The sequence below is a fragment of the Metopolophium dirhodum genome, chromosome 1 (assembly GCF_019925205.1).
Source record: "Metopolophium dirhodum isolate CAU chromosome 1, ASM1992520v1, whole genome shotgun sequence".
Taxonomy (NCBI): Eukaryota; Metazoa; Arthropoda; class Insecta; order Hemiptera; family Aphididae; genus Metopolophium; species Metopolophium dirhodum.
In genome coordinates this window covers 15674820-15701991 of record NC_083560.1, presented here as the reverse complement: position 1 = coordinate 15701991, position 27172 = coordinate 15674820, and the positions used below count along the sequence as shown (strand labels likewise).

General features: G+C 30.2%; 1 protein-coding gene across 1 annotated transcript; it reads left to right on the top strand.

Annotated features, from left to right (window-relative positions):
* Positions 1-669, top strand: LOC132932659 (gastrula zinc finger protein XlCGF49.1-like). Its single transcript, XM_060999033.1, has one exon. The coding sequence runs from the start codon at positions 1-3 to the stop codon at positions 667-669; it is 669 nt and encodes a 222-aa protein (XP_060855016.1).
* The last annotated feature ends 26503 nt before the right edge of the window (positions 670-27172 follow it).

Sequence of the window (27172 nt, the reverse complement as noted above, 5' to 3'; positions counted from 1 at the left end):
ATGAACACGGTTGACAGACCGTTCTTGTGTGACGTATGCGACAAGGCTTTCACCACAAATGGAACCCTTACAAGACACCAGCGGACACACATGGGTGAGAGACCGTACCTGTGTAACGTATGTGAAATGTCCTTCGCTAATAAAGGATCTCTGAAAACACACTATCGGACGCATACTGGGGAGAGACCGTATCCGTGTGACATATGTGACAAGACTTTTGCCACAAACGGAACTCTGACAATTCACCAACGGACGCATACTGGGGAGAGACCGTATCCGTGTGACATATGTGACAAGGCTTTCGCCACAAACGGAACTCTGACAATTCACCAGCGGACGCACACGGGTGAGAGACCATACCTGTGTGACATATGTGACATGTCCTTCGCCACAAAAGGAACTCTCATAATTCACCAGCGGATACACTCGGGTGAGAGACCGTACCTGTGTGATATATGTGACATGTCGTTTGCGAATAGATCCAATCTGAAGTCACACCAGAGGACGCACATGGGTGACAGGCCATACTTATGTGACGTATGCAACAAGTCGTTCGTTCAAAGTGATGATCCGATTTATCACCATCGGACACACCCACACCAGGAGCCACTATTTTCCACGGACGCACCAATAAAGGACATAATGCTGTCCATTTGTATTGTCTTATGAGTAATAAATTGAAAATATCGTCAGTCATATCAACTATACATGTACCACTGTAGTTAGAGATGATATTATTATCCGAATGTAATACTCAAATATAATCCGTTCATGTTGGAATAAACCGCTTTCGCACACGGAGACTGAGCAACCGATAACTGCCTGACCACCCAGACGACCACTTTACGTTCTGTAATTAGCTGACAGTTATTAGCAACCAACGTTAATTAACGGCTCCGGTTTCGCCACAGTACATACAGAGAATCATAAAAATATCACGGTTTTGTGCAGTTATTAAACAATAACAAAATGTACAAACAAAGGTAATATATCTGATAATTTATTCGCAAAGAATTATTATTATTTGTAGATGAAAATTATATTTAATATAATATGTGGAATAAACGCAAGAGTAAACATATATGCGTGAGTGGAATCAAACAAGTGATAGTGTGATAGTAAAACTCACTACATATACAGCTGCAGTTTCCGTAAGACGAGTCTTATTGGCCGAATGATATATTTTTAACGTGAACAGAGTATAGTCAAATTTATGACATCTGTATATGCTATATACTGCAAACTTATGAACATTTTTATAAGTTAGTAGTTTTTAAATAATTAATGGCCACAACTTTGCAATTTAATAAGTTTGAAATTGAAAATTATGGGCAATTTCCCTGCAGATAATCGGAGGTGTCGAGACTTCCATAATCCTCAACGATTTCTTTCATTCACAATGCTGTTTCCCGATACCGTCATTCTTGTGCTGGTGTAATCCAGCAGTGTACTGGTTTATTTGGAATTCATTTAGGCTCTGCTGATTTTGTAGACCTCAATGGATTTCCAAATAGAAGGATGGTTTGCTCCCAAAAGAGAACTGAATCCTCGAATCCAGCCTTCAACGGCGTTACTCGTTTTTGGCAGGCCATTCAGTGATGCTTCATAGCAGTTCCAGAGACTCAGTTTGTATTTTGGAAGCATTCGTTCAAGGCTGGTTTGTCGGGGCTTACCTATCCACGTAGACTCAAAATAGTCCACTAAATCAGACAACAGATCTTCGTTATCTGTGTAAAATGTAAGACTATTTGGGAATTTAAAATGTTGACCTCCCGAAGGCACCAACTAGATTTACTTACACATGGAACAGGATACTGTTGAAGAAAATCGAAGCAGTTTTACCGCCCCAAACGGTGGTGACAGACACAAAAATAAGAAACACCCATCATTGTAAAATCAATACATTTATCGCTCCGCTCAGAATCTAAAAATAATTTAAATTAGTTACCGACCTATTAGTCTGATATTTTCAAAGTTGAAAAACCTTTTGACAATCTGACAGAAGGTATGTGTTTATAAATATCAGCTTATCATTTAATTGCCTACGGAATTTCTACTTATTTGTACACAAATAGTAACGATGGTAGTATATAATGATGTGTACAATTTTTAATATTATACTAAAACTAATTTATAGAATTTAGTATAGGTACTATCAATCTAGAATTAATCAATATAATATGCATTTGAATTCTCAAAAATGTCAAATATATTGTAAAAATATGCAAAATTAGTTTACATATTTGTAATATATATTTACTTCGTGAATCGAATTTATAACACCGTTATACAGTTATACTTCTCGTTGTGCGAAAAAAATATCCACTCATAAACATTTGAACCCTAGTGGTTAATGATTACACACTTGTGTTAAACACTTGTTTTGGTTTCGTCCACGTCACACGTTGGTGATACCTACTTAGCGTTAGCTCATCGGTCATAACCTTTTGTTTTACTGACCAACGACATTGCATCGATTATGTCCAGACGTTTGCTTGTGTCCTATTTTACATTACAACAACTTTAATCTATTGCAGCTGATAGAAGTTATTGTCAGCAACTCATTCCACTCAAATTTATCTTATGTTGTCTATATGATTGGGCGGTTAACCTTATGAGTTATGACCAGGGCTCGTAAGTTCATGCCCTAAAAATGCCTAAATAAGCATGCATTTATGCACTTAAAATTGGCAAAATATGCTTTGAAATATGCCTTAAAAGGTTAAAAAATATGCACTTATATGCACTAAATATCTCAAATTATGCACTTAAAAATGCTTACTTAAAATTTTTTTATTTATATTTAATAACTATTTATTTTTGAAATAACATGAATTATTCATTCATTTTTTTTATAGCTATATTTTATTATTTTTATGTTACAATTCAAAAAAAATAGATTTTAAATACTATTTAATACTATTCCTGAGCCTTCATGAACTGTGTATAATGTACGTCTTTGTCAGTTATTCATTTTAAATCTGAAACTTTTAATACAAATTTATTCATTAATACTGAAATAACATTAATAACTTAATTACAAAATTTATATTTACCTTAGAAATTACATTGTACTATCAGTGATTTTATAATGTTGTCAAGCTTTAATGAACGACGGTTATCTGTGACTAAATTTTTGTATTTTGAAAATGACCTTTCAACGTCAGTATAGGTGATTGGTGCATATTTAAAATACGAAAAATCATCAAGGGTCATGTCTTCGGGTAGTCCTAGATTTGTCATACTTTCCTCTTCACCAGATAATATTTTGGAAATTTTTCAAATCATTTTGTAGCCGGCATTACTATTTAGAACTGAATCTAATTTAGTTTTAATACTGTCATTATGTTGCCCTTGAAGTTTCTTAACTATGCCACTATGCATCAATATATCCAATCCGGAATGTAGATTCGACAGGAATATTTTGTCCAGTATACTTTGCGAGAAAACTTTTAAACTGTGGATTGGCCAGCTTGTTTAACGGGATATTTGCTGCCAACATAGCTCTGCATAAATCTAGATTAAAGTCTGACTTTTTTGAAGTTGTAGGCATAAGTTGTTGCAAATTTTTCCGCTCATTATTTTTTTGAAATCGAATAAGTGATGCTTTGTGTTTTTCAGTATTAATATGCTCCACAATACTAAAGCGTTTTTCACTCCCTACTTTTATTTCACAAACCTTACAAAAGAATATTTTACTGTCGGTTGAGAATATATTTTCACCAAAATCAGTAACTAATTGCTTTAGTTTAAAGGCCGAAGACGGTTTTTCTTTCGGCATGTTGGATAATATAAAATATTATTGTTGGATTTAACGAAACGAACATACACGCACACACGTCAAAATAACGACTGAAACAGTCTCCAGTTAGAATAAAAGGACGGTTCGAAGAATCGGTCTAGTCTGGCCCTGATAACGTGGTTTAATGTTAATTATGGATGTCGTGGTCGTTTACCGATGGGTTGCGTATTATCGGCAATCGACAAAACGCATAGTGTAATCCGGATTAATTCACTCTCCAAATTCCAAGAAACTATTGTTAAATGTACGAGTATCAAGAAGATAAGAAAAGAAAAGATAGTACAATTTCTATTTTTAATTTTATACATATTTTTCATTTGCATTTTTGATAGATGCTAATAGAATATTGTATAATATGCCCGATAAAGTAGAAGTATGCATAAATATGCCAAATAGGCAAAAAACCTCTAAATCTGCAAAAACATGCAAAATAAGATTTCACATATTATTTAGCATTAAATACAACTTAGCAAGATTGATATGCAAATGCATGAACTTACGAGCCCTGGTTATGACATATGATGTTGTGTATGTACATGGTTTTGTTACGTGGTATGGTAACTATAAAAACGTTGTCTACGATGTACCTTTCAGTGACAGATTAATGGCAAACGGAGATATACAAGGGGATTTTGATGTTCATAATTGTTGGTGTCATAATTATCAACGGGAAACAACTTTACGATAATAATATGCTAATTAAGACGACCACGACAGCTTGCGTTCTTATCAGTCCTTCCACTCCTCTCCGATCACCAACCATATTATGGTTGCAGTATTATCTGTTTGTATTGAATTCTATTGTCTTTGGTTTACGGTTGTAAATTATTATTTTGTATATTTGCTCTCATTGTTTTTTATTTGTGCGGCCAACGCCTATATTATTGTTATTATAATTTTTAGTATTCGTGGTCGTCTTCACTGAGCACTTGAGTGAAAAATCTCTTTTAAATAGTACATTTTTTCATGTATGGTACACACACCAAAAAAATACGTTTATTATTATTAATATCGAATTGTATCGTATGGTAATTGTGACCACATGTTAAATTGAATTAGAACAATTGTATAGGAAAGCTGTCATTGCGACAAGAATTGACACTGCGACAAGAAATCGTAATTGTAACGGGAGTATCATTATTGTCATACCAATAAAATACTAATCTTTATCCAGAAGTACACGTGAGTTTTTTTTATATTATGCCATTCCGTGGGGATTATCTTTGGCGTGTGTGCGTGTACTGTGCAAACGAACCTCACCGAGTAAGACTACCCTCGGTCGAAAGTTCCTCCGTACTCCTCGCGTAAGACCACCAGCCCCCGAAGTGATGTGTGAGAGGCCTCCCAGGCCGTCCAGTTCAGCTGTCCTGTCTATTTCTGCCTGCTGCCCGTCAGACTTCAGTAATCTAAGTTACCTTTCGGTTTGGTCTACTTCATGTGAGCTCTGTGGTCATTATACTATACCAATTCGACCACAGAAACCCACTACTCCGTAACTAAACTGCTTCCCGTCGTCGTAGCAATCGTTGTGCACATAAATTTGCCTACCCACTTAGTATAAGGCGTAGAAAGTTTGGGTTACCAAGTCAGTCCACAAGGCGTCAACAAATTATTATTATTGTTCAGAGACATACTCAAGTGGTCCTTCAGGATATAGTGGCCCAGTTATACCTGGTCACTGTAACAATAATATTAGACTACACACTTATAGTTATAGATAATTTAACGTAAATTTAGACATAATATATTTTATTTTATCGATCACCTGGTAGTAATACACGGATCAAGCTATGAAACGACACTAGTTTAGAACGTCATGAATATGGAACAGACTAAAAAACTATTTATTTATTAGATATTTATTTTGTATACATTTTGTCGAGGTAATAAACTAGACGACCTCCGATCAAGGATAATTAATGACAACAATTAAAAAGGTAAGTATTTTTTATTCTTGTATTACCTACATAATTTTTATTTAAATATGATATTAAAAATTTTCTAAAAATGCATAAATCAAAGTAAATATTAAACATTTTGGTTTGGCTGAAAAGAAAAGGGTACAATTTTGGTCAAAAAGGGTAAGACCCGTTTCTCAGAAGGTCTGACTTTCATAAGTGCTCTAGAAATTTCAGAGAATTTGACACAAATTTCGACCACAAATACTAACCTAACCTTGGTATTCACGAATCACGAAAAGTGTAGCTAAAACTTTATTCTTCGTTTAAACAATATATTTATTTTTGCCCAATTTTAACTTAAAATGTCTATTAAATAAACTGGTTATATATGTTTGAAATTGTTTGGCGACAGTATGAATTATTTATGGAAAACCATTGTTTTAAATTTTCAATGATAAGCTGTTATGTTTTTATGAATTTCTAACTCAAAAAAATTTACAAATGTTCGTGATTTTTACTTAATTTGTCGAAATTTGATCTTTAAATGAAAAAAAAAAAATTGTAATGTTTATAGAAAAAAAACTAATAAAATTGAAAACTGAAAATGTCCATAACCAGCTCAAAACAAGAAAAAATCAATTGAAAATTTTATCAAACATAGGAACTGACAAAATAAAGATACCATGTACCTTTCAAGTTATAGTACAATATTTTAGCTAAGTACAATATTTTTCATTCTTCTTGTTTTAGCGAGGTTGTATTCTGGTTAAGGAAAATTCACTGAACTCTGGAAATTTAATTACTGTGCAGTGGCGTTGGTGTACGAGGGCATGGGGTATGCCCTCCATGTAATTTTCTACTGGTGATGTTTTAATCATGGTTATAGCCTAAACACTATACAGATAATAAAATATTACAGTAATTGTACCAGTGATATTTATTTGGTACTATTTTGGTATTATATATTTTCATCAGCGTTACCAAAAAGCATTGGCCGATATAATTGTCTAAAATCATGGACCTTAGTTGTAGTAATACACACTGATATCTCACTATCACGGAACACTATCTACGTCTGTCATTTTATTAATATTATCTATGTATTATTATCACGGACTAAGTCACTAAAATTATTGATTTTCAAGAGAAAAAAAGGTAGGCAAGTGGGTGTCACTCTGCTGTACAGCAGGATACAAGTAGGTCACTGTAATGGATGGTATTACATTTAAATTCAATGATATAATATCATTGTATAAGAAAAACGATTTTGAGCGAAGACGGTATAATTAAGTATATTTGTCGTTTGGTGATATTATTGTGAATAAAGTAATTTATATTTAACCTATTTACGCGAAACCTTGTTTTCAAATTACAATCCTTAGGTATAAAATTTGAATATTTCATAAATTTTGAACTACAAAATAAATATTTAACTTTAAATTTGATACATTTTGTCAAAATTCGAACTTTAAAAGCTTATAAAAAATTGTTCTTAAATAATATATCAGGAGTTTCGCATTAAATTTTATATATAATAGATATTTATAGAAAAAAAAACTAATAAAATTTAAATCTGACAATGCCCATAAACAGGTTGTAAGAATTTGGTAGTTTTAAGGCTACCAAAAACTACCCACGACAAAAGGGGAGCACCTTTGTCGTGACCTATGAGCCACACCGCGTGATGACCCGAGGGCCAAGTCGGTGGAGCTCATAGGCTTTGTACACGCATCCGCAAGTGAATGCGGAAGATTTATTAGTTAAAGAAAAAAATATTGATAACAGTAAAATAAGGTTTTTTAGGTGATCAGGTGACTGTATTTTTTCAAGTGTGGAAAAAATAATAATAAATTTGCACATGCAAATGTGTCACAAATAATAATGGCTTGGTCCGTAATCAAATCACCCCAAAACGCTCGGCCCACGGGGATCGACACACCACATTACTCGGGATAGTCTCCATAGGGTTACCGGGTGTTTTTTGTGTGATTTGAATAGGAGAAAAGCCCCGCGTCTTGTGACGCCTATCATAAGTTTAGCGGATTTGAACAGGGGGGACAGGGGGAGAAATATATTTACGACAACAAAAAAAAATGAAGCTGACGACGATGCTGAGTTTGAGTAGTGGCCACGTGGTTGCAGCCTTGCCCGACCTCGGGCCCGTCGTCGATGTTTAGCCCATCGTGGCGTGTTGATGATGCGCCGCAAAACCGTGTAGATTACCAACAAGTTGTGTGAGCACGAGGTATGATACTGTTCACGGCGGGTATAAGTTGATGTGAGTGTGGGCAAGTGAGTACACAAGAGTTTTGGTCTTCAACCGCGTTCAACGACGGGAAGAAAAAAAGTGGACTGCGTCGGCGGAGTTTGCTTGATGGTGAAAAAAAACCAAAGTGCGAGAATTGTCACGGCAGCTGATTGGCGGTGGTGCTGGAGCAGTGTCGTTGCGTTGCGGAATTGTTTTACAATTGTCTTGGGGGTCAGAAAGCACTGTGTGCGATACCGGTTTCGACAACGACGACGGTGACAGCAACTACAGCCGCCAGCGGTTGCGGGTCGAGTGTGCAAACATTGCTGAGTGCGGGGTCGGGGGGGGAGAACATATTATATAATATTGCTGTTGTTATTGATAATTCTTTTTGCGCGGTAACTGGTAATAATTGTATACTTATAATTTATAAATGATTTATAAGGGGCCCAAAATTCCATGACGTTACAAGCTCAAAAAGAGTCAAAATATTTTCAGAATATTATGGTGTATATAAATTGAAAATATAAATATCCAGTGGAATTTTCATGTATCTACAGTAATTCGTTTTTGAATTACAACTAAATAACAAAATCACTACATGAGAAATTGAGTGAATATCCAATATTGTAAAAATATGAAGTTCAAACGCTCATAAAAATGTAATTTGACATGCTTGGAGACATTTCTTTTTGATAAATGTAAACAAACTTATGATAAATTTTGTATAACTTTTTTAAATCTTAGATTTAAATAGAAAACATTTTTATGAATTTCTAACTCAAAATAATTTGCAAATTTCGTGATTTTTATGTATTTTCTCTAGATATGAACTTTAAATGCTTATAAAAAAATAATTTTGACTATGGATGTTTAATATATTTCATTTGTCTTTGAAAAAATGAATTATAAACCTCCTATTTATTTTTCAAGCTTTTTTACCCATCATCTAAAATTGTATTGATAATTATAGTATAAAAAATTAAAAATAATATTGTAAACTGAAAATTTTCGTAAATATCTCAAAATGTTATGGTGTATAGAAAATTCAAAGGCTGGGCAAGTTAATGATATTTCTTAACTCAGTTTAGTTGAGCTATTAACTATTTTTTTTCAATTAAATTAAAAGTTATAAGATAATACACATTTTTAATACATACATTAAGTTAACAAATACTATTAACTTAACTCATCTTCAACTAATAAGTTAAGTTAATAATGAAAAAAAAATGCATTTATGAGGTATTATTTAATAAAATAAGTGCTAATCACTTGAATAGTTATCATCATTCATAGTCATATAAATATTACTATTCAAACAATGTATGATAATCCTCATTGAACTAATAAAAAGTAATCAATTACTAATGAATAATGAATAGGTATTATGATTTATGATTTTAATTCGTGGCATCGATGTTTTCACACGGTTGACTAATGTTACCCCTATATTAATATTTATAAGTAACTTATTAATACAATATATGAGTTTTTATAATCAAACATAAATTACGAAGTATTATTAAAAGTTATTTCTTTGTAAATATATCTTGTTTTTTTCTGATAATATTTTCTATATTCTGCGAACTTATAATAAATTATTATAAACCGAAAATCCGTAATAAACAAAATTTTTTCTGGATAATAGGAATACTCAACATTAACTTAATCAAAGAAACAGCTTGTTATCTTTCAGTTAGTGTGGTAGATATTTAACATAATATAATCACGAATAGTTTAAATATTATCTAAATGTTTACATCAAGTGTTTCGTTATTAAGGTGATTGGAGCATAGTATATTATAAGGAGTAATATTTAGGCAGCATATATTACATGTATATTTGAACGTTGTCATTGTGTGAGTAGTGAATGAACATTAGTGTGTGTAATGCTTTATCTGGGCCATTATCTCGTTGTCGTACCACCGCGCGCCGCCTACCTATCAGCTGTAATATGCGAGTATTCTCTGAACTTATTTATTGGTACGATGATAATAACCAAAATAAACTATGTTTAATATTTCTTCATATTTTATCTCCGTGTATGTAAATGGTTATAATGATGTTTCAATATAATACTAATTGCATATTAAACAATTAAAACACAACAGAAAAAAATTTGAAACAATAGATCTATGTCATATTAGTACGCACAAAGCGGAAGCGTTATTTTATATTATAATACTCACCATTATCGGCTCTCTCAAATCGCAAAAATGCACAGTACTAAATAGTACAGTAACTTTATTGTTTCATAATCAATAATTATTATTATATTACATTATATTTTTACACAAATAGTTTAAAAATTAATATTACAAACCATTTCTGATGGACAACCCACGGTCAAATCTCGAAGCAATCAATTCAAAAATCGTGCTATTCATATAGAATGATGACAATTGGGGCTCCATAGATTTGAACCAAAAATGATTGTCTCTCAATATTTTTTCCATAACCATAGAAACACAGCATAGCACGCATTTCTGAACAACTATATAAAAAAGCCGACAGTAGAAATATGAAAAATATCAGTCATGTGAATATAATATATAATTATTATTTATAATATATATATATATCAATAACGCATAGTATCTGAATATTAACGGATGGCATATAACATAATATATAGTAAAGATAATAATGGGACATGATTCTTGGAATAGCCAGGCATAGGAATGAATAGATAATATTTTGAATCATGTCCTGTGAGGTCCACAGATATATCAATAGACTAGGGGGAAGTAGGAGGGCAGGAGGCCCTATAAAACCAGACCCGAAACGGCCTGTAAATTAGACGTGATTTACCATCGTACATGCGAGCACCTTCGCGAGAGACAGTTTAACGATTTTGTCAATTTGGACTAAGAGTGTTTTATGAAGAACAATTTTAAACATACAACTTAAACTTTTCAACAAAGTCTAATTATTTATCAACCTACCTCAGAAATCCTCTACCAACATTCTTGCTACCTGCAACTTATTCGCTCAGAATCGTTTTTCTTATACATAGATATTATATCATTGAATTCAAATTTAACACCATATATTACAGTGAACCTTTTGTAACCTACTGTACAGCAGAGCGACATCCACTTACCCACATTTTGTATGTTATACGTGTAGCGCAACTGACTATACACATATTATAAAATGAGTTTAAAAACATTGATTAGAACAAAAGTAGTTTAATCTGTCAGGTATTCCTGTTACATTCCGTACACTATGAGCTATACATTATGTAAGATAAACTGCTGACTGATACAATATCTAATATTAACACATACATATAACAGTAAGGTCTATGACCAACACATTACACACACCATGTGTAAGTACCTAATTATAAGTTCGCTGTGCGCCTTAGAGCTCAACACGCTACAAATAACACTTATACGCAAAATCGGTTTTCGACAAAATTTTGTTTCAACTCTAAAACAAAATATAACTATAGATACATGCTATTTTGACTGAATGTTTTTTCTTTTTAGATTCTGAGCGGAACGAGGAAGCTAGTGGTTTTACAATAGTGTTTTTTTTTTCTTATCCTGTATACAAAATTGCTACCAGAAGGCGTGCTTCGATTTCAACGTATACTACCTTATCTTTTAGCAAATTGGAACAATATGATACTTTTAACGGGTAATTTTTGACTTTCTTAATAGTTATTTAATGCCACTGGAAAAACCACTGACAAATTACGAAAAACAGTTAAAAATGGGATTTTAATATTTCTAACGCTTTATTTATCACCATAGAAATGGCGAACAAAAAAAAATAATATTATAATATTAATTCAACTTACAGACTATAATGAATAATAATAATAGTAAATATCCAGACTGACAATAACCGTCTCAGCCCAAAATCGTTTTTCTTATACATGATATTATTTCATTGAAGTCAATTTTAATACAATCTATTATACATTGATCTACTTGTAACCTACTATACAGCAGAGCGACATCCACTTACCCGCTTTTTTTTGTGCTATTAATGATCGTTTGTATTTTATAATTTTACAAAATTGGATATTCACTCGATTTCTCGATTACGTACTGATTTTATTATTTTTTTTAATTAAAAAACGAATAACTGTTGGCACTTGAAATGTTCACGATATGTTTATGGTATAAACCCCTATACTAGACACAATTTTTACGCAAACTTGGTTTCTGACAAAGTAGATTTTGGTTTTGGGTTAGAAAAAATAAGCGAAGATACACGAATTGTTGACGTGGGCCATAAGCACTTACAAGGAGATAGTGGACGAGGACCGTATACGCGAGAGTATTGATACGGTATCTATAAGCAAGGGAAGAGTGGTCAGGACTATAAAGTAGCCTTCGAAACTGCCTGTACTTGAGCTGGGACACGCACCTCCGCGACAATCTGGTCAATAACGTAATAAGTTTTGTACTTAGAATATTTTCACTAAGAAAACAGCAATTAAAAATACGATTTCAAACTTTAAGTAAGTAGTTGACGCTCTTCTGTATAGTAGGATATAAGTGGCCAGTAAGTCACTGTAATGGATAGTTCTTAAATTTGAATTTAATGATATAATAATATTATATACGAACAACGGTTCTGAGTGAAGACTGGTTTTCAGCCTAGGATATTTGACATTATATAATATAATATATTGTTATTATTAATGCGGAAGTAGGTAGGTTAAATTAATATTCAAATTTGTATATAATAATATACTTTAGAAGTTTCAAGTTTCACGCACAACATTTTTAAATTAGCACACGAAACTAAAATCCTAAAACAGATATAATATAGATTTTGTTCTTATCTGATTTTTTTATCAAACAAACGTTTTGACATCTTGCAGTAGAAATATAAAATATATTCACGAACAGTTTAAATACTATCTTTAATTAATGTTCATATCAAGTGCTTCGTTATTAAGTTGGCGCTGTTATACGGCCGTCACATCCTGAAGCGTTAGATATACATGCCAATCTGGTTGCCTATCCTAACGCCATCAATCTTTACGCTAGCTAAACTTATTACAAGTTCACTGTATCGTCTGTATCGAATGTTCCTTCGAAATTATCATTTATTGTACAATGAACAACGCTTTGTTATTCAGGATGCCACAGGTGGATACTAGATACTAGATAGGTGCTTCGATTTCGAGTATCACAATACTAGATGAGTACTCGTTACTGGTACTCGAATTTGTACTTCGAACAATATCAAAATAACAATATGTAAAATAATATCAATCTATTATAAAAGGTATGTTTTCCATTTGATTTTCGAATAATAACTTATTTAATTTTTCCTTAAAAACTGGGCCAGGGAATACAATGCATATACCTTGCGTCTCCTATTGTTGCGGCACTGTAGATTCGTTTATTCGTGTTTTTCCGACCGTTTTCTGTATATAAGGTAATCATTATATAAGGTGGACTTTTTTTTTATTTTTTTATTTTTTTTTTTTTTGTGTCTGTCATCACCTTTTAGGACAGTAAAAGTGCTTGGATTTTCTTCAATAGTAACTTTTCTGATAGGAAAGTGAATCTAGTTGGTACTTTGGGGGGTCAAAAGTAAAAATTTCCCTGTAGTTTTCAAAAGCGACATGAAAAACAAAAGAAAAATTAAGGAAAAACGGGAATTTTTACGCAAAATCTGTTTTCGAGAAAATCGATTTTGGTTTTTGGTGTAACTCTAAAACAAATGACCGTAGGGACATGAAATTTTGACTGAATGTTTATATTAGCATTTTCTATACACCATAAAATTTACAAAATATTTTGACACTTTTTGAGCTGTTTACGGCCATTGTCAGTTTTCAAGTTTTTTAGTTTTTTTTTCTATAAATATCAATAAAATTTTATCTGTTGAGTAAAAAAGCTTGAAAATTTAATAGAAGGCTCCTAGGTTATTGTTTCAAAGGCAGATGAAAAAAATTAAAAATCCATAGTCACAGTTTTTATTTATAAGCATTCGAAGTTCAAATTTTGACAAAATACAGAAAAATCACGAAAATTAGCAAACTATTTTGAGTTGAGAATTCATAAAAATTTTTCTTTTTAAATCTAAGATTTGAAAATTTAATATAAGATTACTCATAAGTTTGTCTACCTTTATCAAAAAAAAAATGTCTACAAGAAACTTAAATTAAATTTTTATGAGTGTCTGAAATTTATATTTTTACAACATTTGATATTCACTCGATTTCTCATGTAACAAATTTCTTATTTTATTGTAATTAAAAAACGAATGACTGTAGATACTTGAAAATCACTGAATGCTTATATTAGCATTTTCTATACACGATACAATTTTGAAAATATTTTGACTCTTTTTGAGCTATTTACGGACGTTGTCAGTTTTCAATTTTTTTAGTTTTTTTTTTCTATAAATATCAATAAAAAAATTTTTGTTGGGTAAAAAAGCGTGAATACAAGCGTTATAAAACAACTAGATAGCCATCTCTTTACCATACTACAACTGTGACCAATGTTGAAGTCGTCCACCGTTTATAAAGCAGGCAATATTTACATTAATTTAAATTTATCCATATACATATTATGCAATTATATAATATGTATACATATACATATAATGTGATAATAATATTTTCTAAACATTTCCTTCTTTTTAAATCACGGCCGACTTCGATGATATCAAGTTGTATATTAAATCTATGGCGGCGACTTACCAAAGAATGGTAGGTACGGATACGGGCATGGGCATATGGTAATTGGGCCACTACAAATTCACACTTATAACAGGTAGATTGGTAGATCAGTGATTGGACCACTATTAAATTTTAAATTTTAATAAAACAATATGCAATATTATAATACTAAATTACAATACCTAACACTGCTGCGCGCATGACACTTTACCCAAAGCGACCACGTGCCTTATCAAAAGGTAATGAATTATCCAATATTCAATAATATTGTAATAGGAGGGATTGCTATAAAAAAAAAATAGATAAAATAGCTAATAGCGTAATTTCCAAAGAATATAAACATCGCTATAAATGCCGTTGATAATTTTCATTCGCATTTAAAAGAAAATGTCTTTATGTCACTTCCTAATATTCATAATAATTGTATTAATATTTTATTGGAAGTTCAATCAGGGCTTATATTAAAATTAGAAGTGCAAGAACATTAAAATACTGGAAACGAATTGTAATTAAAAAAAAAAAAAAATATTGTCCTAATGAAATTAACAAAAAAACTAAAAAGTGAAAAAACAGATTTGAATTTGTAAAATCTTTCTTGTATTATTTTAAATAATGATTGTATTTTAACGGATTAGAAAATAAAAATTATTATTTGACTAATTTTATATACCTTGTTTTTATTACATTATTATATCCGTATGGCATTATGTAAAAAAAAATAATTGTATTTTTAAGTATTCGAAAACAAAAATAGTTTTTAACTTAAAATTAAAATTTTTTTTTATTAGTTAACCTGCTTTTTATTAGTTTAATCTGTGGGGGAGGGAACAGTAGGTGTAAACACGTGTGTGTAGTTTAGGCAGATTTTCAAGTAGGCACCCGCGGGTATCTTCCATTTTAAAATAAAACAAAATAATTTTTGGATTATAATGAAATTATCTTTATCGTGGACATTCAGGATAATGCTTAATGGTTCTCAAAATTATTAAATACTAACTGATCCCGTGCACTTCGTTGCCCGTTAAATATACCAACTCTATATGACTCTAACTTGGTTCAATTTGTTATTTAATATTCGGTGTATGGTGTTCAAAATATATCTTATATTTTCTGTTGCCTGGAATAAAAATTCTGATTCGCAGCAGTATATTATCAGGTAGGCACTCTACCTGCGGTAGATCGCGGAGCCCGTGCTTTTTGTACGTAAGTGTTTATAAGAGTTATACCAAGTTTGTCGTATTCCATCTATTGTGAATTACTATAATCAATTAGTATAAAATCCTAACATTTTTAAATTAGTCTATCTTCAATTTGTAGAGAATATTCTATTCAAACTTCTAATTTCGGTTATGGAATTAAACACTTGAAAATGAAAAATTAAGTTAGAAAAACATTTTTTAGAAATATTGGTACCTATTTCAATAATAAATAATTCAAATATTGATTAGTAGTTTTCAAAAGTAACTTGTTCTGGTAAAGTAACTACGAACCTGATTCGAATGAATGTGCAAGTCACATGAACACAGTGGCGTAATTTGGAATTGGTTCTTGGGTGGTATATAAATTTATATTATAGTCCTAGTGGGGGCTATGCCCCCCACCCCCTCTCGACCACTTAATCTCATATATCATAATATTATATTAATTTATTATTATAAATTAAATGAGGTAAATGGTATAATAATGGTTTCCAAAGACAATAAAGTAAACAATTTAATAAGATTGAATATATTTTTCAAAAACTATAATATTAAGTCAATTTTGCTTTTTGTTTTTTTTCGCCAAAATAACGGCATCGCGGTTAAACTCAATGTCCCGATGCACTGATGATTGCAACTTTAATTTGCACTGAAAAGTCCATTCAAGCAGCATATAACGGCTACGAATTTATGTACAAAAGGCAAAGCACACGTTTTCGTGGCCGACCTCCGACCAAGTCGTTTCCAGTCCATTATATCTTAGTCCGTGAGCTGTAGGTACAATATTCTTGTCATATATTGTAATTGTTGAGCTATCGTAGTTTTATTGTTCTAGTAAAATAAAAAAAATCTCAACTATGATAATATCCATGAATTCTTATTTCTTATTTAAAAATATTTCTTATCTTAAAAATCTTTTAAAGCCAAGTGCTTATGGGAATTCAATTTTGGTTAATCTAAAAAAAAGCCTCTGGGGGGGGGATATCCCCATATCACCCCTCATAATGACAAAAAAAAATTAGAAATACTGAAAAAAAAATACGAAACCTGTTGTAGGTACGTACAGTACCTACACAGCATGAAAATAAAACAATGAATTGAAATAATTTTCCATACGATTTACTTTTAAATATAAATATGACTTACAACTATTACTGACAGTGAACGTTTCAAAAATGAACTAATATTAAATTTCTAGTATTTACGTAACACCAATGACCACAATGATTCAATGATTGTATACGAATCACAATTTAATGTTGTCTTTCAATGCAAAATAATTGTAAAACTACTTACCTAATTAACTTGGATGTTGTTTCTGACACCAAACACCGTCAAACACCCAATAACACCACTCTCATAGTAAAATCAGAATGAAATGAAAAAAAATAATTTATTTCTTGGGCCGTAGACCGTAGTATATTATAATAATCTATTTCTATAAGTTAGTATACCAGCTATTATAGGCTCCACTCTGAGTTACCGCGTATCGCCGCCGCATGCCCGCATATCGCGATAAGACATGGCAATATTATTATACTCGTATAATATTATTATTCACATTAATTATTAATAGTACCTACCTACTAAATACTGAGTATGGTGTATGGTTATCCGCTATCAGTATACTTAGTATTATTTCAGTATTCAATGATTTTATTTACTTGAACCAAAATTTTTTTTAAAAAGTACATTTTGCTGCGAGGCGCCGAGGCCCCTTTCACGATGAGGCCTGCGGAAAATCCCGCCTTCAATCATATGTAGTTCCGCCACTGTCTGCTTATAACTACTTGTCAAAAATTGCATTTGTATTATACATCAAAATACTTAAAAATAATATATTCTCCTTCAGAATATCAAATTTTTTACTGTCGTTTAAGATCGTAAAAACTGAATAAATCGTAAAAAATAATATGTGTTGCAACATTTTACGGTTCATTATACTCGGCTCATCTAATTTTCAAATACTATATTATTATGTTTAACTAGAGTGGATGGTTCTTAAAAGGTTAAGAAATCATATAGACAAATAGATTATAGGTAGATACATTATAATATGCTCTAAAAATCTAAAATATGCTTTTTATTTTACTTTAAATAATTTCCAATTTAAATACAATCAAACTATTCACCGATTACTATAATTTTTCATTTTCAAATGAACAATTTTTTTAATTAAGTAGAACTTGAAATAGAAACAAATATGATTTTTTTTATCAACAATAAATGTATGTAATTGATAAGTAGTCTACATTTTTTACCTCCGTTTAGCTGCATAAATTCCACTAATACAATATTATGTAAAAACATAAAAATCCGCTCTCTACACTTATAATTAATTAACTATACTTGTCCACAATTTCATTTTTATTGATCAAAACACTCCCAATAATACTATTATTATAATATGATATAATAATATATTTTATTCTGCTTAGAAATATGAAATGAAAAAAGTATGTTGGCATCCAGAAAAGTGAAAAACTAGAAAACGGTATAAAATAAAATGTTTATCTATAAATGTTGTTTTGTAACCACGACTTAAGGGGATTCGATACCGTGATTTTCCGTTTTTGTCCAACACACGCGCGACATAGTATTTTAGACGTGTTTTTTTGCCAAACATTCCAATTGATATATTGAAGCTATAAGATTTCTGAAAACAGATTTGAATTTGTCATCAAGTCTACTTGAAATCAATTTTCCCACATTTTTGATTTTTTTGATTTTAACTTCTCCAAAAATTGTTTTCAGAATTCTTATCGCTTCATTAGATCAAAAAAAGTCATTTTTTGTTAGTTTATTGATATTTATAGAAAAAAAACTAAAAAAAGGTGGATAAGTGGATGTCACTCTGCTGTACAGTAGGTTACAAGTGGGTCACTGTAATGGATGGTGTTAAATTCGAATTCAATGATATAATATCATTGTATAAGAAAAACGATTCTGAGCGAAAACGGTCAGTCAGCCTATGATGTTACCAAGTATATTTGATGATATTATTGTGAATAAAATAATTTATAAATAACCTATTTACGTGGAGCCTTGTTTTAAATTTTCAATCCTTAGCCATAAAAGTTAAATATTTTATACATTTTTAACTATAAAATAATAAATAAATTATAAATTTGATAAATGTTCTCAAAATTTGAACTTTAAATAATTATAAAAAAAATTGTGTCTATGTATTTTTAATATTTTTCAACTGCTATAAGAACGATATATCAGGAGCCTTATATTAAATTTTCACGCTTTTTTACCCAACAAAAAAATATAAATATAAATTTCAGACGCTCATAAAAATTTAATTTAAGTTTCTTGTAGACATTTTTTTATTGATAAAGGTAGACAAACTTATGAGTAAGCTTATATTACATTTCAAAATCTTAGATTTAAAAAGAAAAATTTTTATGAATTCTCAACTAAAAATAATTTGCTAGTTTTCGTGATTTTTCCGTATTTTGTCAAAATTTGAACTTTAAATGCTTATAAATAAAAACTGTCACTGGGATTTTTAATTTTCTTCATCTTTGAAACAATAACCTAGGAGCCTTCTATTAAATTTTCAAGGTTTTTTACTCAACAGATAAAATTTTATTGATATTTATAGAAAAAAAAATTAAAAAAAATTGAAAACTGTCATGTTACAACATGTCCGTAAACAACTCAAAAAGAGTCAAAATATTTTCAAAATTTTATGTTGTATAGAAAATGCTAATATAAACATTCAGTCAAAATTTCATGTCCCTACGGTCATTTGTTTTAGAGTTACACCAAAAACCAAAATCGATTTTCTCGAAAACAGATTTTGCGTAAAAATTCCCGTTTTTCCTTAATTTTTCTTTTGTTTTTCATGTCGCTTTTGAAAACTACAGGGAAATTTTTACTTTTGACCCCCCAAAGTACCAAATAGGTTCACTTTCCTATACTAAACACAGTTTTTTTTTTTATAATATAGGCTGACAGTCGACAACTAGACCTGCTCGTAATCATTTTTCGTTTGCAATACGAAACACTAATAATTTTTAGATAATTTTACATTTTAATTTCATTATTAATTGTTCAAGCAAAGTATGTTTGTTATTAACATTAGTAGTGCAACACACCTCCTCGCTGCCTCCTCCTGTGCTTTTTTTGAGATATATTGGGACATACATTATTTTTTTATCATCAGACCACTCATTAGCCACAGATATCAAATTATAATTTTCAATAAATTCGTCGACACATTCGTCTGGTTCGCCACTATAAAATTCGGGTTTAAAAAAAATTGGTTTGGACATGTTGAAAATTTCTAGTCTATCGTTAATATTAATTGGGTCAACTAAATCAGTATCCCTCTTTTTTGAACGCGTTATAACAGGTGATCTCCACTCAATATTAAAAGGTTTAGGTATAAAATCTGGATCACTATCGTTATCGTCCTCACTTTGATTTTTGTTTAAAATAGATCTTACTAAAAGTCGTAATTCTACGGTTTTGCTATTTTTTGAAAATTCCTTATTTAAAAATCGTAAAATTTGTATTAGATTGTCTTAAGATAAAAAATAATAAAGGTACAAGGATTTAGGTACAGAAAGTAATTCAATCTTTTCCTCTAACGACTTCTGTGTAAATTCTTCTTTTTTGAGTTTACTTGGAAGTTCTAACGAAAAAAGAATTCCAAAGTCAAGTTTAGCGATTTCTATAACGTCACTGGGTAATTTTATATTCCTACTCTGAGAAAAAGCTTCAGCGATCTCTGAACACTTAACTGTTTTAATATAAGATATACATACGTTTGGCGTTAAACTACAGACATCTATAGACTTATCCAAGCTTAAAATTGACCAAGTACGTTGAGAAATATGAATGGTTTGATTATTACCCGCTCTTTTAAAATAATACTTAAACATTTGCTAAAAAAAAATAGATTTTTATAATTATACTATATTGTTTAAATTAAAATTTTTGAAAATAATAAATAATGTGGCTTCCAAATTAAATATTGTCATTAAACAAACAAAGACGCAAACTCGGCTGTCAAACCCAGTGGCTGTCGATATTTATACCTAACTCTATCCAGTTAAGGAGTAGTTGGTTGGCTATTCCCACTACACGAACCGGTCCTTAGATCCGGGTTGTTGAATTGATATAAATAAAGTTTTCTGAGTTATATTTTACAGGTCCTAGAAACTTATGACCTGCGTTCATAAACTAACACAATTAACACGATATAGCAACGAATACAATGTTTTATTCAAGACTAAAATAATTATAATATTATAACCAATAAAATACACTATCACCTGAGTAACCCTGTTCTTAAGGGTAGTATATTGAAGATAACAGGAGTAGCGGAGTACGAGTTGAACAATACTGAATTATTATAATTTAACTATTAGGTACGTTATTATATACTTAAAGTTAATCAATTAATTACGTTTAATAATATTATAAATATGACTATAGTAGACTGATGTATAGTCTCTATTTCACGGTTCAAAACTCGACTGGCTGCTATGCCAATAATATATATGCTCGTACTCTACGTTCCTGTTTTCTGTTTACCTAAGCAAATTCGCCGAGTGCGACATAAATGACGAGTCAGTAAACTGCGAATCGTTACAGTAGGTACCTAATAAATAATTATAAATTAAACATTATTATTTTTTTTACGTTAGTCGATCCCCGAAGGAAAATATATTCTCAGCAGATCATAATTAAACAAAGTTGGTCACCCCTGACTTATAGTCTGTAGGCTGTTTTATTTATGTATTTTACCACTGTACCCATTACGATCTACAACGATTTCTTAGATAAAACATAAATTATTTTTTTTTAAGCGGTTCTGTCATTATATAATTTATTTCAATTATATTTTCGAGACTCAAGATGCACCCTCGTTTTGGTATATACCTTCGTGCGTTTTTGTTAAAAAAAAACCTTTTGAAACTTAAGTTATTTCTATATTATACATAATGTAAATATTATCATATAAACACTATTATAGAGTATATTCTGTCATTATTATTGTGAGAACACAACATATAGTATTATACTTGTCAAAACGGCTTAATTTACATACTGTACCTATTCAATCCCCGTAACCAACTACTCGACCTCATACATTGTACATACTTTAAATGCGCACGATAATGCAGTAAGTATACATCTTATATACAACAACAGTAAAGTGATACGAATCGGAGTTAAAAAAATTCCCTAAAGTAATATTATATAAATACTACAACGACTATTGTGACGTACCAAATCTCGATAAAAAACTGAAGAGGTTTTTGGTCACGTGAATGTATATATTTTCCAGTGTGATGAAGCTTATGACACAGGAATGAAAGGTACAACTAATATATTATGAAATTAATTAAAATATGTAAAATTATGTTTAAATAAATGTTAATAGAAAACGAGTAACGTTATACATTAAAAAGAATGGTTCAGCCGACTCACGTAACCAAGTATGTAGGATGATCTGGTGGAGATGATAATTTTTAAATTAACAGTATTTTTTTAATAACAACTTGAAATAGAAACAAATATGACTTTTTTATCAACAATACATTTATGTAAAGGATAAGTCGTCTACATTTTTTACCTTCGTTGAGCTGCATAAATTCCATTAATATAATGGAATATAATATAATATAATTAATATAATATTATTTAAAAATAGAAAAATCCTCTCTATTTACTTATAATTAATAAACTACTTGTCCACAATTTAATTCTTATAGATCAAAACACTCCGAATATTAAAATTATTATATAATATAATATATCATAATATTCTGCTTAGGATTATGAAATTAAAAAGTATGTTGTACGAAATAACGTATGATACCAATGGGCAATGACCAGGGCTCGGGACTTAAAGTATTTGCTTCTTTTTATGGATTGACTTAAAATGTAGCAGGAGTACTATGGAAGTGTATGTCATGTTACAACACGTTCAATTATGAAATTGTTGAAGTACTTTTTTTGCATTTTTCATTGGTTCATAAAAAAAAATGCTTATTTTCAGTTTCCTTGTTATTTTTCCTTTCGATGATTTTCTCTTACAAAGTTGATTTTGATAGAATTAAAATTAAATACAAAATCAAACCATTCAATACAATAAGGACGGTAAGATTTAATTTTTTTTTTTCAATTATTTGTGAATATTGTTTACATTTTAATTTTCAGAAAATCCGTCAGAAAATCCATAAATAATAATGCAAAATGTCTCGAAAGTGAAGTTTGAATTTTTTAGAATATAAATATTTATTTGATTTTTTTGATTTATTAGTTAAAACTTTTCCTAATCATTATTTTTAGCACAGTTATACAAATTATGTCTAGTACCTACTTTATCATGTTAAAAGAAAGTTTTTTTAGATTCTAAGCGAAGCGTTGAATGTATTGATTTTACAATGATGTGTGTTTTTTTTTTATTTTTTTTATTTTTTTTTTTGTCTATCATCACCTTTTAGGACAGTAAAAGTACTTGGGTTTTCTTCAACAGTAACTTTTCTGATAGGAAAGTGAATCTAGTTGGTACTTTGGGGTCAAAAGTATCAATTTCCCAGTAGTTTTCAAAATCGACGTGAAAAACAAAAGAAAAATTAAGGAAAAACGGGAATTTTTACGCAAAATCAGTTTTTGGTTTTTGGTGCAACTTTAAAACAAATGGCCGTAGGTACAAGAGATTTCGACTGAATGTTTATATTAGCATTTTCTATACACCATAACATTTTCCAAAATTTTGATATATTTTGACTTGTTTACGGACATTTTCAGTTTCCATTTTTTTTAGTTTTTTTTTCTATATATTTAAGCGTTTAAGCGTGAAAATTTAATATAAGGCTTCTGATATATCGTTCTAATAGCAGTTGAAAAATATTAAAAATACATAGGCACAATTTTTTTTATAATTATTTAAAGTTCAAATTTTGAGAACATTTATCAAATTTATAATTTATTTATTATTTTATAGTTAAAAATGTATAAAATATTTAACTTTTATGGCTAAGGATTGAAAATTTAAAACAAGGCTCCACGTAAATAGGTTATATATAAATTACTTTATTCACAATAATATCATCAAATATACTTGGTAATATCATAGGCTGACTGACCGTTTTCGCCCAGAATCGTTTTTCTTATACAATGATATTATATCATTGAATTCAAATTTAACACCATCCATTACAATGACTCACTTGTAACCTACTGTACAGCAGAGCGACATCCACTTATCCACCTTTTTTTTTTTTTTTGATTAAATATTTTTGCTTAAATTTAAGTTTTTTAAATGCTTATTTGAGTGCTTATAATGATGTTTTTAAGCGCTTATTTTGATGATTTTAAGTGCTATAAGTCCCAAGCCTTGGCAATGACAATACAGCCACTAGTAGGTATATCTTGTCACTAGTACGGAACGTCGACCCCGCTCCGTGAAGAACACTGGGGACGTTATTATCACGGCATTCACGATAAGTCGTGTATGATATCACGTTTGCATACTATGCATACGGACAAATATAGTACTTAACAACTATATAGATGATTTATAGATATTTTATACCAGATAATACACTCGGAGTACCGTTATTTTCCGCATACGAAACGTTAGCTCCTGACTTAAGCCCATATAGGTTAGGTTATCCTAATCTAACCCGTAGGTAGGTACCTATATTATATAGTTAAAACTTGGAAATTACTTTAAATCTGTATATATTTGATAGGTTAGCTGCCATAGTGTTTCATACATATTTTTCAATCGTATTAATTTTTTTTCATGTATAATTTAATATAATATTTATTTATTTATATTTCATGACCAGCCATAATGCTCTTTTGAGTTTTAATAAACAATAATAATCTAAAACATAATCATAAGTAAATAATTATCTAGTATTATAACAACAACGACACTAGTTATAATATTATAATATTATTGTCAATATTATATGAACGGTAACAGTTGCAGTCCGTATTTAACCTTAAAACTATACATTGTATTTATATATTTTGTACTTAAATACTTTTCCAAGTATTAAAATACGTATTTTAAATATTTTTTAAAATATGTATCTGTATCTGAATCTATATCTAGTCTACTTGAATACTTTTTAAAAGTATCTTTTACAAGACTGACGAAGAGTATACATATTTTATTCGAACACGGAAACATATAATTGCAGCCTACTAATAATATTATTACTATCATTTATCGTATTACAATATATTTCATTTTTAATTAAGCGGTGCATTATTATTATTATCGCAGAATATTGTAGCTTTTCGTGTTGCCTTACACAGCCGTTGACCAGAGTACAATCATAGAATACATTAAATTAAATGTATTCTATTCGATTCTGTATTCGATTATACAACATCATTATATAGATAATAGGTATAAATTAAAACAATATTACTGTGGTGATAATCATAGTGACTACAATATATTATAATAAATAAATATGTTTATGAATTAGATAAAATGTATTCGTTTTACAATATTTTGCTCATCAGGAACTCAGAAGGAGAGCTTCACACACACACACACACACACACACACAGAAGACCGCACTTCATAAAATATTATCTTATAATTATTATTATTATGATTATTGTTGTTACTGTGGTGAAAAAAGCGACTCGACGGCACCGTTTTCCTCCTGAGTTCCTAGTACCGAATATTATTTTTTTATCGCCGTCGGGACATTTTGAACTATTAATTACGCGTGTCGAGTCCGTTAATATATTACGTATATAATATATTAATTAGTATATTACGTAAAACCTCAAATATGCACTAAAAGCATGATTTTTAAGCTTTTTAACCCAACAATTAAAGTTTTATTGACATTCATAGATAAAAATCTAAAAAAAATTGAAAATTGAAAATGTCCTTCAACAGCTCAAAACAAGTCAAACAATTCAACTTAAAATTATACTTTAATATTTCTGACCCACTTTAAATATTTCGCTAAACAAAATTATTATCAACATTATCTATCACTATATTAGACAGGTAGTTTCCTAATCATAGTTCTAAATGTGTTAGCAAAATATTTGAATTTTACAACCTCGCCTATGTTGTTTGTTAATGCCTATTCCTCGACTACTATACTAATATTAGGAATTTATAATATTGACTAGGCATTTTATAATTTAATTTTCATCGTTTCCGGTAACATATTATATATATTTGGGTAATTTAACTAATTTTGTTGTCAAGTAAACTTCGTGACGAATTAAAAAATGTTTTCATAAGTTTTGTTCGATGGCTGGTATGGTTGGAACAACTAGAATGAGATGTGTATATTTTGGTGAAAACGGGCAGCCCGCGGGGTCGGATCCTTTTAAAACGATTAGCGCAACAAGTGTATGATAAATTATTATTTGTGTCCACTCAATATGGTTGGAGGGCCCATTCGGAGGGTCATTCGAGGTAAATAACTATACGACGTTTACGACACAAAAAACTGTACCCGAGTACCCGAAAACAAATAATTATATATTTTGTTACATTGTAATGAGAAGCTAGCGTCGTGAAAAATAATACAAATACAATATTATAATGTACTTACTATATTTTATATGCAATAATAACCTACCATATACCAAATTATATTCGAGTCATCTATGCCACGAAGTTATGTCAACTTTGTTTGCTTGTTCTAAATTGAAAATGTAATACTGTTATAATATAATAGTATGATTAACTTAGAAAACTATAAACACAATAATGATATGTAGATTTAAATTTTTTAGAATAATCTTCTGTCTGTAGCAATAATTACCACTCCAAGAAGATTAAAAATATTATTTTGCTTGACTGCTTGTTACATTTTTGATTGTTATAATAAAACAATTTTATGACAGGTACCTATTGGTAAAAATATAAAAGATATAGAGGATATATAAGGAGTTAACTGTTTTATAAATTCAAATCTGATAATTTGTTATCATTGTTACTGGCTGTTATAAAAATTGTTCTCTATTCAATAGAGTTGTTGTACGGTTGTTTAAATGAGTGTTTCGTTGTTTAATTGTTAGTATAAATATAAGTTTATAACCACCAGGTGGTTTGGGAAGCTTACCCTTTTGGTACATTTATATTTTATATCCTTTTTGGCGACTCGTTTGTGGCATTTGTGCTAACTTGATTGCGCTTACGACCTACACTAAAATGACTCAAAGACAGAACTCGTTTGTGTACATTAATGTTATAAGCTATAATGAGACTATAAAGAAAACTAAAATAAAAATTATATGAGTTCAAATGCTTTGTAAAGTTCTTGTCAGACATTTTCCTTCTCACTTCTCACACAATGTTTTAGTTTTGTTATTTTAATAACAATTTTAATTAAAATT

What these genes read in the sequence shown, in the direction of transcription:
- LOC132932659 (XM_060999033.1), top strand. Translation starts at nt 1, where the DNA reads ATGAACACGGTTGACAGACCGTTCTTGTGTGACGTATGCGACAAGGCT.